Source organism: Siniperca chuatsi, linkage group LG18 (genome assembly GCF_020085105.1).
Source record: "Siniperca chuatsi isolate FFG_IHB_CAS linkage group LG18, ASM2008510v1, whole genome shotgun sequence".
NCBI lineage: Eukaryota > Metazoa > Chordata > Actinopteri > Centrarchiformes > Sinipercidae > Siniperca > Siniperca chuatsi.
This window is the reverse complement of record NC_058059.1, coordinates 9624402-9640404: the sequence shown is the minus strand read 5'-3', so window position 1 is coordinate 9640404 and position 16003 is coordinate 9624402. Positions and strand designations below refer to the sequence as shown.

General features: G+C 38.0%; 1 protein-coding gene across 10 annotated transcripts in view; it reads left to right on the top strand.

The window, feature by feature from the left end:
* Positions 1-15744, top strand: part of nedd4l (NEDD4 like E3 ubiquitin protein ligase) — a 49107-nt gene extending 33363 nt beyond the window's left edge. For 8 of the 10 annotated variants that reach the window (XM_044173539.1, XM_044173536.1, XM_044173537.1 and 5 more), the window contains 17 exons: positions 860-1039; positions 3099-3296; positions 4133-4210; positions 5969-6023; positions 6659-6717; positions 7153-7218; positions 8097-8326; positions 10147-10268; positions 10457-10527; positions 10798-10893; positions 11018-11091; positions 11249-11309; positions 11515-11574; positions 11753-11860; positions 12566-12662; positions 13043-13115; positions 13877-15744. In XM_044173539.1, coding sequence (XP_044029474.1) covers positions 860-1039; positions 3099-3296; positions 4133-4210; positions 5969-6023; positions 6659-6717; positions 7153-7218; positions 8097-8326; positions 10147-10268; positions 10457-10527; positions 10798-10893; positions 11018-11091; positions 11249-11309; positions 11515-11574; positions 11753-11860; positions 12566-12662; positions 13043-13115; positions 13877-13979 — 1731 coding nt within the window. In that variant the 3' untranslated portion in view covers positions 13980-15744. The remainder of the gene's footprint in view (positions 1-859; positions 1040-3098; positions 3297-4132; positions 4211-5968; positions 6024-6658; positions 6718-7152; positions 7219-8096; positions 8327-10146; positions 10269-10456; positions 10528-10797; positions 10894-11017; positions 11092-11248; positions 11310-11514; positions 11575-11752; positions 11861-12565; positions 12663-13042; positions 13116-13876) is intronic. The other 2 variants (XM_044173533.1, XM_044173534.1) reach the window with 1 other exon arrangement.
* The last annotated feature ends 259 nt before the right edge of the window (positions 15745-16003 follow it).

Here is a 16003-nt window from a genome sequence, read left to right as displayed (position 1 = left end):
CTCAAAGTCTCTTTTTCTGTCTTTCTCTCTGTCCGGTTTCCTACTCTGTCCAACTTTATTGTATGTCTTCCTTCTCTTGTCTAGCATTTTGTTTGGTACTCTGGATGAAGTGCAACTCTATATTGGTCACGCTTTTCTAAACCCTGGCATGGAACTGCAACCACCACTTTTCCCTCCCTTTTCCCATTTCTACCCAGTTTTTCCACTTGTCTTCCCCCTGTCTTTCTGTCTGCAAATGAGGCAGCTCCACATAGTCTGAGCTCAGGGAGAGACTGCTACTGGACTGGGTGTATGTTTAATGCTCATGTCTCTCCTCTTTGAAATCCACCCTTTCATTTCTGCTTTTATCAGAATACCGCCATGTTCATCTGTTGTCTTTCATCACTTTATTCTTCTCATTCTCTGATTCTCATCTGTTTTTCTTATTACTCAAAAGGATAGGACACTGCCAAATGATTTACACAACAGTTTTATAGCATTGCTTTCACTGTGGTACATAGTCGTGGCCCATTTAAAATGTGGGTTTACCCATTGTAGCAGCAACTTTCATTTTTCAGTACATTATGTTACTGATCCCAAGCCTTCGTCCCTGTTTTGTAGTTGGCTGCATAATCTTAATCATTAATAATTATATTTTAAGCAAAATAAATGATTATCTTTTTGGGCCTATATGACCCATGCTTTTGACATTTTAGGAACTCATTTTCCTGAGAGAAAAGCTTGCATCCAGACCTTTCCGGTGGCAGACAAACGTCTCTGACAACATGGCTTATGATGAGAACAAGTTTGTTTTCGCAAACAGCATCGCTTGCCTTATTCCAACCCCACTTAACCTCAAAAGTGCTATTCTCACTGACAGCTGACTGAAGACGGAGCCAGCACCTCAGCAGCAGCAGCAACAGGAGGAGCCTCTGCCCTGGCACCCGCACCCACCCCCTCCTCCTCTTCCGAAGCCTCCAACAACCACCTCCATGAGCCCCAAGTCCGACGACCTCGTAGTCTCAGCTCCCCTACTGTCACCCTTTCCCCACCCTTCGAGGTGAGAATTAGCCACCTGCGCCGTTCCGCTCCGCCACACTTTTATCCTTTCCTCTTCACTCCAAGGACTGCTTAATTCTCTCTCCTATTTTCTCCAATCTTTACCCTTCCACACTTCTTGTCAAGCAATTCTTCATTGTATCACCATTTACATCTCTTAGAAGATGACCAAATCATGATCCTCACACATCTACATCAGCCAATCCTCAATTTCCTTCTTAATTTTTACACCATTCTAATGTTATCTCTCCTTCTTTCAGGTTAACTCTGTCTTGATGCTGCTTTCCTCTCTTTTCATCATTGCCAACCTTATGGAAATCATTTATCGGTCTTTTCTTCCCATCTCTTCTTTTCATCTCTTTATTGAGGAGGATTTTCTTTTTTCATACTGCTCTTTTTTCATCTTCACCGGAGAATGAGCTGATGACCGAGTGCCAAAACAGATCTCCGTTAAACAGTGATTAGTCACATGAAATGGTTCCGAGTTTTACTTCGGTTTTGTTATTCACAATGATGAGTTGTTATGAACAATATGCACTCTTGGCACAGTCAGCATTTCATTCTGTGGCAAAATGTGTTTTATAGCAATAACACAAACAGAAGTTACTGCTGGATGAATAAATTATTTGAAATGATTGTTGTAATTTGCCAAAGTAAACCCGGGGATATCCAAATCAATGATATTGATCTTGGAAACTAAATATCATTAAATTCATAGGCCATTTTACTAACACAAAGGCAACTATAAAAGCAAATTAAAATGCTATTGTTACATCTCATGGGAAGCATTTGAATGGCATCTTTTTATGAATACCTTTTTAAAAGAAGATTTAAGAATTTTTATTCTTATCCCTATTTAATACTTGCTGCTCATGTAAGATACAAGTCAACCCTTCTTGTCTTCATAGTGGCTACACACATACGTCTATGTGTGTGTGTGTATGTGTGTATATATACAAAATCCATTTGAACTTAAACTTTAAATTATGCAGTGTAGCTATAAATATACCACACAAACTTGGATAATTAAGATCAACACAGTGTATCTTAAAAAGTCTCTTTTTGACTTCCTACTGCATTTAATGGCTTTACTCGGTGGTGAAGATCCTGTGCTACTGCCAAGGGAACAGACCTGAAGGAGGTTTAATTAAGGTGTGTGTGTGCGTGTCTGTGTTAACAAGGCATTGTAAAAGTGAAAGAAGTGAAACACTCAAAGCAAAATATTGTAATTACAACTTTGAGAGGAGGTGGGAGGTCTGTGGATTAATTAATGCAGTCTTTTTCTCTTGTTAAAAATTAGATAAGTCAGTGATAATTGCTGCTCAAAGAATGTGATGTAGGAACACTCATTAGCCTGAGCAACTTTAGTCTGTTGCTTTAGAAGCTTCTGAAATACCAGTAATTGTAGGCCTCTTGTAGATAAATGGTTTCTGGAAAAGTGGTATTATCTTCTGATTCATTTTTCTTTTAGCCTCAACCAATATCTCCATCTGTTACCAGAAGTAGATTTTACAAAGAGTTCTGGTAGTTTTACAGTAAACCAAGTTTTTCTTGGACTTTTACATTATCCAGTGAAAATCTACATAAAAGTTGTTATTGTACCATTAAGCCTCAGAGGCAATATGCAAGGAATCAGTACAATCTGAAATCTTTAGAACTTATCAAGCCTTGATGCATTTTCTGTTGACATTTTGATTGACAACTTGACAGGTCGAGGGAGTATGCAGCATGGATGTCGATTAGCTTCCTCCCCCCCTCTTTAAATGGGAATCAACAGAATTTACCCCTGGCTTTCTCAGATATAATATTGTGGTGACGATGGTGATGGTTTTTCCTAGACATTTTCTATTCTTATTCAGTTTTCTAACAGAATGCCAAGGCAATTCTTGGAAGACTGGTTTCCATCCTTGTTGTTGTCCATTGTGTTCAAAAGATCAGTGATGATTTGTTTCATGCTGACAGTCATCCATATTCGGTTACAACTTTAATCCTCTCCTTTTAGTCTAACAGGAGTGATAATATTACATTTCATTTTTTTAATTTTTCCATTTTGGTTCCAGGGAGCCAACAACATCCAGGTGCGGAGGGCAGTAAAGGACACATTCTCCAACCCGCAGTCACCACAGCCATCCCCCTACAGCTCCCCCAAGTCACAGCACAAGACACAGCAGAGCTTCCTGCCCCCAGGCTGGGAGATGAGGATAGCCCCCAATGGACGGCCTTTCTTCATCGACCACAACAGCAGAATCACCACCTGGGTGAGCTAACAGACTGTGGTAACAGGCTGAATTGTACTTTAGGCTAGAAGATGATTTTTGAAATATGAATGAAGGACGACGCTGTATTTTACAGGTCTGTTATTTCCTAACAATTTCCTGGTACGTTTTCAGGATAGACCTATGTTATTTTGTAATAGTTAAAGGGAAAATAAGAGACAATTTTCAGTTCCAGTGAATTACGTGCATAACCTCAGTGTACAGCAGGTCAGCACAAGTTCTGCCAACAAGCATACAATGCAGCATACATGAGGATATATAAAGTTTCTAATAATAAATGAATAATGAATGAGTATTTACTTTGATTTAAATTTCATGAAAATTCCTCTCAAAATCAATAGCTGTGTAGAAACTCAATGCAAACTACTAAACTGAAATGACACCTTTGTCTGTATTTTCCTTATAATTAGTACCAATTAACAGTCTTCTTTCCAGGAAACTTGTTAGGACCCTAAAATAAAGTGTTAGCAAATGAAGGTACAAAATTCACAAGTGGTTTATATTTATTGTTTCTGCATGTGATTATGAGCATTATTTGACAGTTTGAGTTATCAAATAGACACAATATAGGACAGTGGTTAGTGTCGATCTTCCAGGATCTTTTGGTGACATCTGGTGGTTCAAGTCAATTTCACATTTACTTAAATCCTTATTTAAGTAAATGTGTTATATTGAAGACCTGTTTTATAATTAAACCAGAGCAAAAGTAAAATGTTGTTTTTACCATTTAAAAAAAAATCTTTTTCTTCACCCTGTTTTGGAATAATTCATATGCATTTCTGTATCTCTTCCTTCCCTTCTTCTCTCTTGACAACCAGGAGGATCCCAGGTTGAAATATCCAGTCCATATGAGGAATAAGAACTTAATGGAGCCTGGCGACCTTGGTCCTCTTCCTGTATGTACAGTCACAATTAGACCAAGTGCATTTCAAACTTTTGTCCATGAAGCACATTAATAGATCCCAATAATAGCTTATCTTTGTTTACTCATTTACAAGTTCCATTACCAAGATGATTAGATTAGATTATCATAACTGTGTAACCAGTTTCTTAAGCTAAACTTTGAATGAGAGAATGTATTTATTCAGCTCCGTCAGTGACTTTTCACTTTTCACTTTGTTTTTGTTGTGGTTTTTGTCTGCAGGTCAGCTTAAACAGCTTAACTCAGTGGTCCATGTTGAAATTTGAACGATGGATGGATGGAGTGGCTTTTGCACTAAAAGATCAGAGATGATCATGTGAACAGACTGTTTTAGACATTTCCTTTTTGGTCCTGTTAGAAAAGAGGGAGACTGTAACTGGCAAGGATGAGAAAGCAGAGTTTGGGGGCTGTGATAATCCCTAATTAGGAGGTGGAGACTGTCTGTCACCTGCACTATTATCTGTTTGACAAAGACAAACTCCCAACAAGTGGGCCAAATGTTACCGTAGGTAGCTGTTGAATAATCAAAGCTTCATGGTTTGTACATCTCACAGGCTTGTGTGGTGTGTGCATGTGTGTGTGTGTTATCTCTCTCCCTCTTTTCTCTTTCTCTTTTCTCTTCGTTCTGGTGGATCTAATGTATGCTACTTCTTCCACACCTGGCCATGTCTGTTTGGCAGAACCTACCAGAGGAGGTTGGTTGGTGCCTGCCTACTTACCTGTCTGGTCTGGTCTGGTCAAATGCCTGCAGACAGCCTTGCGCTTTTTTTTTGTCCTCTCCCTCTCTTTCTATCTTTTCTCTTTCTCATGACCGGCATGGATGGACTGTATCTCTTCCTTCCTTTTCATCAGAATTTTACACCACTTCCTCTCTCTGTGCCCTCTCCATGCACCAACACCCTTTCTGTTAATGATTTAACATTTGGAGCTCCCCACCATTCTCCCGGGATCCCTCAGACTGCTCCATGTCTGTGTACCTGGTTCAGTGTCTGAGGCACAGATAGACGAGTTGGGAAAGTGGAACGAGGCGAGAAGCACTGGGCATTTGTTAGAGATAAGGAGAATGAACATGAAGAACTGAAGGAGGAGAACAGGGTTGAATAAGGGGCAGAGGGAGGGATGGAGGTTTCAAGAGAAACAAAAGGAGCTATATATGTATGTTAGAGGACGGAACTGGCTGTATGCTGCCTGTGTTTTCATCTATCCCACTCATGCAGTAGCAGCATACTTAGGAACACACATACTGTAGGTACACTATGTTTGACAGATTGTCTGACTCGGTCCCTTTCCCCACCTCTTTACTCTCAGTCTACTGTAATTTTTTTAATTGCCTGACTGCTGGTGCCGTACGAGTGTGTGTGGCCTGTGACACTGTAGTGAGTGGTCACTGTGTCAGTGGTGACGTACTGGTTTGAACTACTGGTGGTGATTGACCTTTATGTTGTGGTCGTATCCCTGCCTTGATGACGTCTCAGACATGACTCAAATAGGAGAGAAAATCCCTTCCTTCCTTTGTGGTGTTTGATTAAGCTTGCCTTGCCTGCAGTGCTGGGCTGTAAGTGTTTGGACCATTAAATGGTCAGTCAAGTTCAATCAAACATAAATTTAAAAAAGGAAAAAAAAGTGGATGGATTTAAATTACTATTTGAGCATGGCCATTAGTGCTCTCTAATGGTGACTGTGTGCTTTTTTTCCTCACTATTGCTCTCTTTTTTGCTCCATTTTTTTTTAGCCTGGATGGGAAGAAAGAGTTCACTCAGATGGACGCACCTTCTACATTGACCACAGTAAGACAAGTCCATCTTACCACTTTCTGTCTCTTCCGTGCTTGTATTTGGTCATGTGTGTCTTACTTATCTGCCTTTCTCTTAAGTTACTTTTTATAGTGTGTAGTGGTTGCAGTGCAGCCACAGAATTTTCAGTGTCAGGGACAGCAAAGCACCTCATCCATTCCAGCAGAAACTTACTTGACAGGTCAGGCTGTTTAAAAATGTATTGATGGCCTGATGTAGTGCAACAGTGTCACTTAACTGAAAGATGTGTAGAGCTGAATTTATTATCATTATTATATTATTTATTTTCACCATTGATTAATCTGTCAATTATTTCTTGGATTATTTGAGTCATTTAGTCTATAAAATGTCAGAAAATGATGAAATAATTCCATTTACATGTCCCAGAGCATCCTCTTCAAATTACTCATTTTGTCCAACTAAAAGTCAACCCGTTGTAAATTGAAAGTCAAGATATTAAATTTACAACAATATAAAACAGAGAAAAGCAGCAAATATTCATATTTCAAAAGCTGAAACCAGCAAATGTTTCGGATTTTTGCTTCGTAAATGCCTAGATTTCACTAAAGTCTTGGTGAATCCTATTCTTGCCTTAAGAGTTTGTTTTTATTTGTGTTTGTTTCGTCCAGATACAAAGAACACACAGTGGGAGGACCCTCGTCTGCAGAGTCCAGCTATCACAGGACCTGTGAGTAGTTTCCTCTTACTGCCCCACTACTTCAGAGAGTCTCTGCCACAGCAGTGTTGATACACGGAAACAACAAGTTCTTGTTTTCACACACACACACACACACACACACACACACACACACACACACACACACACACACACACACACACACACACACAGCCTTTGCACAGCAAAGATAAATCACTTTGTCACTGCGGTTGTCACTTAATATACCAACACCTTTGTATCATTCTGTGTTCCACTTCAGATATTGTTCTTCCTCATTGCCAATTCCTCTCCTCAGGTTACACTCTATGTAGTTTTTAGTGTTTTAACAAGAAATAGAAGCATATATAGTTTTCCTGTTAAAACACTGACATCACAAGCCAAATGTTTAGAAAGACATTCATCACTCTTTGACCATTTCTGTGTGCATTGTTTGTTGTCTTGCAGGCTGTTCCCTACTCCAGAGAGTTCAAGCAGAAATACGACTACTTCAGGAAGAAATTAAAGAAACCGGTAAGAAGTGATTTTTAGATCTGTTTTGGGTTTCTGGGTTTTTGCTGGGGTACCTTTGCATAACAATGTCAGGGCAAAGCTAAATTTGGTCAAAACCTCACAGCTTCTCCTTGCACAAGAAGTCTAATTTGCTTCTATTTTGATTATGCTTGGTTGCATTCTTATTCAACTTTCTTCACACTTACTTGACATTGCATGACTGAGTTTGATAGATTTATTGCATGTTAAATATTCATTGCAATCATTTCACATTTCTTTGTGATTAACTCTTTGTAGGTTGAGTGCAGAATTGCATGTTACTGCTTGTTTTTTCCCTAACTGTTGTTTCCTAATGCTGGAATCTAATCTTGGGTGAACAGTGACAATAATAATTAAACTGAGATTAATTTGCACTGACTATGGATTTGACACAGTGATCAGTCTTGTGCAAGAGCATGCTTAATGTCAGCAAGCATGATTAACATGCTGAGGGTAATATTTACACTGATGATGTTGTTTTCAAAGAGGAAACATGTGCATTTTATTTTTGAGATGTAATAATTACTACAACAGGCTTGCAATCCGTCCAGAAACACCCTGCACTTTTTCTGCATTTTGCCCCATTACAAAATTAATTCTGCAATCTGCATTTTACAGCAATCTTCATTCAATAATGTACGCCAAATAATAAGAAAGATTCTATACAAGCCTGTTGTAAATGACATATAACAATACTGTACTCAAACTCTTGAGTCAGTAGTTTGTAGGAACACCTTTAGCAGCAGTTACACTTCCTGGTCTTCTTTGATAAGTCCAAATCATTTTGTTGTCTTTGTAAGATCACATACTTCCCACCTTTGCCTGTATTTAACACAGTATTGTTTTTTTTTTTATTCCAGGCTGACATCCCCAACCGATTTGAGATGAAGTTACACAGGAACAACATCTTTGAAGAGTCGTACCGTCGAATCATGTCCCTGAAGAGGCCAGATGTTCTGAAGGCACGGCTGTGGATCGAGTTTGAGTCAGAGAAAGGATTGGACTATGGTGGTGTGGCTAGAGAGTGGTTCTTCCTCTTATCTAAGGAGATGTTCAATCCTTACTATGGCCTGTTTGAATACTCTGCCACGTAAGTCTCTGCTTGTTCATGTGTGCTTGTTTTAGATTTAACTGAAGAGAGAGGTTTAAAGCCTTGAGGTATTTAACAGGATATGACACTGGACATAGTGTTAAGCAAAGCTGATGTAGTAAAGGAACCTTCCTATATGTTTACAGCCATGGAAAAATCCTCCACTCATATTTTTGGTTGGCTTTTTCCACAAAGAGTAGTAAGGGGCAGAGCTTTAGTATTGTTTCCCTATGAGACTTGTTAAAGTTTCCTTTTACTTTGATTTACTTTTCCTCTCATTCAAAAAGCCATCCTGGAACAAATGTTTCTCACATACAGTACAGGTTAAGATAATTAAAGTGTCGTATGTTTTGTTCCTTTTTCTTGGCACCATCAACAATAGATTACGACTCAGTTGATTCTCTCTCATTTTTGCCATGTAGGGTAAAGGTAACAAAAAATCAATAATACAAATTAAGCTGTTGAAAAGGCAAGGAAATCTGAGAATGAACCCTTACTTTGATTAAAGTTTGCTTGATTTAATAAAAAATAACAGTATGATTAAAACTTCAAACCTTTGATATTAAACCACATTGTGATTATTCATCACAGCTAATTTTATTAGGTTTTATTTTTACTTCAGCATTCCATACATGCAGTACAGTTTTGACATCATTACAATTTCTATCAGCTGCCTTGACATCTATGTAGTTTTTACAATACAATGTTTGAGAAAAAAATAAAATAAAAATAAATAAAAAATAACTTAAAAATAATAATAATATGCATACACACACACACAAAAGAAAAAGGGGGTTTCAGAATTCCCTTATTGCATTAACAGTCGCATTACAGGATTCCACCTCTTTATGGATATGGGTCTTGGCAGCCTTATCGCATGTGTGATTTGTTCCATTTCATACAGTTCCCAAACTTTTTGAATCCAGATGTTGTAGGTTGGAGGTTCAGGTTTCATCCATCTAATTGTAATACATTTGATCACAGCCCCAAGGGGATTTGTAACAAATAGATTTTGGCCTTCCCCTCCAAGCCTTCAGGAATTGCACCAAGTAGCACCACCTTTGGATCTTTGGGGATATCTTGGTGGAACACTTCTCTCAGAGCGTCTAACACGTCTTTCTAGTGTGAGTGCGTTCACATGACTCAAGCTCTCTATTATGAAGAATTTGATGCAAATAACTCAGTCCTTATGTAATTTTAACATCATCATGCAGCTGTAGTTAAATGAAAAGCCGATTCTTAGCAACCACCTTGAAGGTTTCTGTCTCCACTTTCTCCTGGGTGCATAAAAATACTCTAACTCTTAAAATGTTACCCTTTACCTTTTGAAGTCACACAACAGTTTTAGTGAAAACAACAATATAATGTGCAATATTTGAACAATGTTTTGCAATATGAGAGAGAGAGAGAGAGAGAGAGAGAGAGAGAGAGAGAGCTGCAGTTTAATCACTAAATGTCTGGAAGACTCATGAATCACAGTCGTAGTTTTTTAAATCAAGATTATTTTAATGAGGTACTTAATGTTTATTTTATTAAATCATGGACAAAGTTGTGTTAATTTATCAATCCTCACTCCAATCCTCAAAGCACTTTCATCAAAACCATTTTCTTCATTTTTGTTAAATTTCCTCTTTGAATAGCTTGCAGCTGCAAATAACACTGAAATTTCAGTCAATATATTATGTTTATTTACCTTTTTTTTTTTTTTAAGATATCTGTAACCAAAGGGACAAGGAGAAATAAATCCATTGCTACTACTTACTGCTCTGAGCAGAATAACCTTGAAATGACTTTGTTCTTCTGTGCTCTTGTCTCTGCAGGGACAACTACACTCTCCAAATCAATCCCAACTCTGGCCTGTGCAATGAGGATCACCTCTCCTATTTCAAGTTCATCGGACGGGTGGCAGGAATGGCTGTGTTTCATGGAAAACTACTGGATGGTAAGCTGCTTAATGCTATATTATTATATTATAGATAGTAAAATTATCTTTTATTGATATTGTGTTCTTAGGTGTATTTTCAGGTTTGTCATGTGTGAGAACACTTGAGCAACATTTTCATTGATGTTTTTAAACTTTTTTTCCACACACATACTGTTATAGCCTCATGTTGTTTTCTGCTTTATTAGGTTTTTTTATCCGACCCTTCTACAAGATGATGCTGGGAAAACAGATCTCCCTTAAAGACATGGAGTCTGTGGTAAGATCTCACTGCTACTAAATTATTAACTGATTGATTATTAAAAGATTCTGCCATTCTGGGCCACTAAGTGTCTACTGTGAAGTAGACTGAAATTTTATTTTTTTGATAATATGCTTTTAATTTGCTGATTAATTTAAATTATTTTAACAATCAGCATGTGTTTTTTATTAACAACTGAGCACAATATAAATCACAAATAAAAGCCAATTAATGACTTAATTTTCTTTTGTGTTTAATTTTTATCTGCCCTGCCTTGCATCCCTGCAGGACAGTGAATACTACAACTCTCTGAAGTGGATTCTGGAGAATGACCCCACTGAGCTGGACCTGAGGTTTTGTATTGATGAGGACAACTTTGGACAGGTGCGCAGACTTCAATTGGTCACTTTGAATCTGTTAAAATCCACATTTTTAATTGCAGTAAAGTAATATAGTTGGGTTTGAGGAGTATCTTGGCCTTTATTTTTATTGTGGTTTTCTTTATCAGACGTATCAGGTCGACCTGAAGCCCAGCGGTTCAGACATGGTGGTCACCAATGAGAACAAACAGGAATACATTGAGTGAGAACATTACAAATAATTTTCCTCTTACTTCATCCTTGTCTTTTAATGAGTAGTTACAGGCATTTAGCAATGATTATCATAAAACTACATTGTCAAACAAAATGTCTTAAAACTTGTTTTTGTATTCACATTTCAATAATCTTCCCTCTGACAGCCTGGTTATACAGTGGAGGTTTGTCAATCGGGTCCAGAAACAGATGAACGCCTTCTTGGAGGTATTTATGTGCAATAATACAGTCGCCACTTAGGGGCGATGTGACCAAAGACTTTGGGTTGACATGCCAGAGGCCCTTAGTATAAGAGTTAAATTCAACCTCTGTATCTAAAACTTCGTCCTTCAATATTTGTAGCTTTCAAAAATTATTTAGTGGGATGTTTCTTCAGAATTATGTTTTAATTCCCTTTTTGTTTAATTTTCAGGGTTTCACTGAGCTCATTCTCATAGATCTGATTAAGATCTTTGATGAAAACGAACTGGAGGTACGGATTCTTTATTTAATCAGTATCACAGATCTTGAATCCTCTCCTCCAATTGTCATATCTGTGTACATTACATTTCTGCACAATGTGACTGAGTATTTTAACTTTAACTTTTCAGAAGTGGTAATGGTTGTAAATGCTTTCTTTCTCTTCTCCCTCGCCTTCTGACTCTGTGTAGCTGCTCATGTGTGGTCTGGGTGACGTCGACGTCAACGACTGGAGACAGCACACTGTTTACAAGAACGGCTACTGTCCAAACCATCCTGTTATACAGTGGTTCTGGAAGGTACGTCTGTGATACATAAACCTGTAGACTCGTAAATACGTGCAACAAAAACATGCACACACACAACAAATTTTTGCAGACACGTACTGTGTAAATCGTCAGCTGCATGTTGCTACATATTAGTCACAGAAACTGGACATTTCATAATAAACATTGGTTCCAGTCATGTTTCCCACCATCCAGCCTGCGACGGGTTTGCTGGCCTCGCTTTTGAAGATCAAAGTCTGTTTGGAAGAACAAGCTTGTTTGCTCTGATGAAAGCGCCTGAAGTAGTACCGGCCCTGGTTATCATCTGTCTTGACTTGAGCTTTAACACACACAGTCACACAGGCAAATACACTCAGACAGCAAACAACACACACAAGCAACACACACAGACAACAGTGACATGTCATCTGATTAAGTGAACTGGCTCAAACAGCTTCTGTTTGAATTTGTGCTGTTTGATTTTATGGGTTTCTTACATGCACGCGCACACACAGAGGCTAGATTGCAAAACTGTGCAAAAGCTTTGCTGCTTTGAATAATTTAATCTTCTTTTCTGTGGTATAGTTGTGGAAGTGAGAAAGTATCATGGGGTGGAGATTGTCAATTTTAAATGTGTTTTTTTTTCAGGGTAGTGATTAAATAATAAATTAATTCTGTGAAGTATTTATTAAATTAAGTGTTTGTCACTGAGAGATTTTATCTGTCCTGTCTCGTCAGGTTGTCCTGTTGATGGATGCTGAAAAGAGGATCCGACTCCTCCAGTTTGTTACGGGAACGTCACGAGTGCCCATGAATGGCTTTGCCGAGCTTTATGGTATGTTACCTCACCAGACACCTTCAGGTGTCCTTTATTTCCTGCTTATATAACAGTAACAGTTCTTTAAAATCATATACTATATTATCTGTTTAAACTGCAGGTCCTGAGCTTTATGTAGCACTGCCACAAAAATGGTTTTCTGAGAAAAGATGAGTCAACAGTTACAGTTCCAAGAATTCACTGTACACAGATTGATAAATGTGTAAAACAGATGAGGAATGTTTGAGGAAGATTCTATGACTGCTAAAATGTTAGATCCACACAAATGTGTGTATGTATATATGTATATTTACCTAGAGGTTAATAAAAGTATTCCCACATCTCAACTATGTCATCATAGTTATCGTTTTTTTGTTATTGTTTTTTGTTTGTTACAGGTTCTAATGGTCCTCAGCTGTTCACAATCGAGCAGTGGGGAACACCAGATAAGTTGCCAAGAGCTCACACGTGGTATGTCACTACTGCACACACACACACACACACACACACACACACACACACACACACACACACAAAGAACAAACAACTCTAAGAGTCTACAGCCATGCTAGCGGCTTTAAGTACTAGTCACAGCAGTGCTTTGAGCTAAATGCTATCATCACCATGCTAACATTCTCACAATGACAATGCTAACATGCTGATGCAAGCAGGAGTAAGGTTTACCATGATTACCATCTTAGTTTAGCATGCTAGTATGCTAACATTTGCTGGTTAGCACTAAACAAAAGTACAGCTGAAGCTGATGGGAATGTAGTTAGTTTTTCAGGTATTTGGTCATAAACATAAACATTTTACCTGCTGGAGGCACTAGAGAAACAGTCAGGGATCACCAAAGTCACTAAGATACATAGTCTGGGAACCACAAATGTTTGTACAAAATTTTGTGCCAGTTCATCAAGCATTTGTAGAGCTATTTCACAAAATAAATGAAAACTTTGACCTGCCAATGGTGCTAGAGAAAATATCAGGGGATCACAAAAGTCATCTGTGGAACCTGAAGGTCTGTACAAAATTTCATGGCAATCCAACCAGTAGTTGTTGAGATCGACCGACAGACTGACATTGCCGTCCATGGAGCCATGCTGATAGCATGCCTTAAAATACTCAGTGGAGAACATGAGAGTCAAACTTTGAAGTTTATTTTTTGCATTTTCAAACCAAACACCACGTTAAGTTTTTGTTATTTGTCAATCAAACTTTTTTCTCCCCAGTTTCAACCGCTTGGATCTTCCCACTTACGAATCATTTGAGGACCTGAGAGAGAAACTCCTCATGGCTGTGGAGAATGCACAGGGTTTTGAGGGAGTCGACTAAAATGGCAGCATCTGACTGCATTCAACCAACCAACAATAAAAATAAAGAAAACAAAAAGCCACAGGGACTTCAAACCAGCTGCTGTAGCAGCATGTTGTACTGTAATGCCGGACTGTGAGTCACATCCACAGCATGGTGGTTTGAGACTGTACAGCGATTTGTCAAGCCAATATGCCTACGTCTTTATATCTTTTCAGTGCGGGTAGGTCACTCCTTAAAGGTGCTGGGGAAAAAACGGGAGAGACGCACCATTGAATGCTGAAATCTATTATCCATAGGCATGAGCGATGATGAATGACAAGAGCTGGCCCCTGATACGCCGTTTCTTTCCCTTCTACCCTTGTCCTGTGAAAATCTACAGTGCTGGAAAAGACTAATGCATTTCAATAGCTCTTTTATGTACACTATAGCACAGTATTTGAGCACCCTTCAATGGAAGGGTCCTAGCATGGCCTTAATCTGGCTTCTACATGCACTATTTCTCTAAGAAACTGCAATGGCACTATGATCACAACTTTCTCAAATCCTTAGACCAACACCAGATTACCTTAGGAATGCTAGCCAATCACATTTCAGGAAATCGGCCACACCCCTCCGTAGAGCCTTGTCTATACATTATGTTGTGTGATCAGAAATCGCCACTGCAGCCTTTTGTAGAATAATGTTTTGCTTTGTTTTTTTTAGCCACTGGTAAGGATTCAAGAAAGATCATTTTTATAGTTTTTGTCATCATGGAACAGATTTTTTTTTTTTAAATCAAGGAAAATACTCTCATCGTATTTGTACTGATGAACAATGTTGTTTACTATTTTGACAATTCTATATGACATGGTGTGTTCAGTGTAAATCTGGCTAGCCTGGGAAATAATTAATCCATATCATTTGTTATGGTGATAGCAAATGTGTTGAATAAAATGTTTTTTATTGTAGTGCTATGAAAGCAGCATGAAACTGTATCTTGTGTTTGCTTTTACTACATGGTAGAAAGTTGGACATGTAAACGGTCTCGAGGTCGAGAAGCGACAACTAAAACTGATGATAGTTTCTCTGAGATGTTTGCATCATGATTATATTAATATTCTCATGCCTGTTGCTGTTTATAATGCTGTAAATTGTTCTTGGAAAAAAACACATTTTAAGTTCTTTCATGCTATATATACAGTAAATATATGTATGAACTACATTTAACAGAAGTATTACTGATCAGCAACACTAAAATGAAGCTGTGTGCGTGGGTGTTTGAGAGAAAAGCTGTGCTTGCCACTGAATATAAAGCAGCACGTTTCTTACAAAGAAAAAAGTTTGTTTTTATGTTTTTGTTTTTCTCTCCTTTTTCTAACACCATTGAACCTAAAGGGCACTTTATAGATCACTCTGAGGTCATGTCACCTATTGTATGTTTTTTGTCATTAACTTGAATGTGATTCTTTTTTTTCCATTCGGAGCACTTTTCTGGTGCAATATAAATAGTCTGTAAATCTGGGCTGCTGCTATGGTAGAAAAAGTTGACAGAAGTGAAGCAGAGACTTCACATCCTTTTTAGTATTCTCTACTTTCTCTCTTCTTTTCTCTACCTTTTCCTCCCTTGTGTTTCCTTTCTCCTTTGATCCCACCTCTCAAACTGACTCAGTAAAGATTAGTCCTTTTTTAAAGAGGGTTTTTTTTTAATGAATGAAAAATATCACTTTTGTTAAAGTTTCCACCACTCTCTGCAAGTCTTTGTGGTTCATTTAACTTCAGTCAAATAAAAATGAAAGTTCTCAGAGTGTGTTGTTTGATTTAATACAACTGGACTTTAACTTTCCTCATACCAGAAGAAGAAACACACATAATCCGTAAAAATATATGCTATAGATGAAAGTAGATTGGTAACTAGTTACTGTTTAACAGTCTTGTATAAACATTACATTTAACAAACCCAACATTTGATATCACAGACACTTTACTGAACTTTTAAACCATTTATTTCTTTTGCATAAAAATAAATATGAACCCAAATTTACCATGAATTCTAATTCCACCAT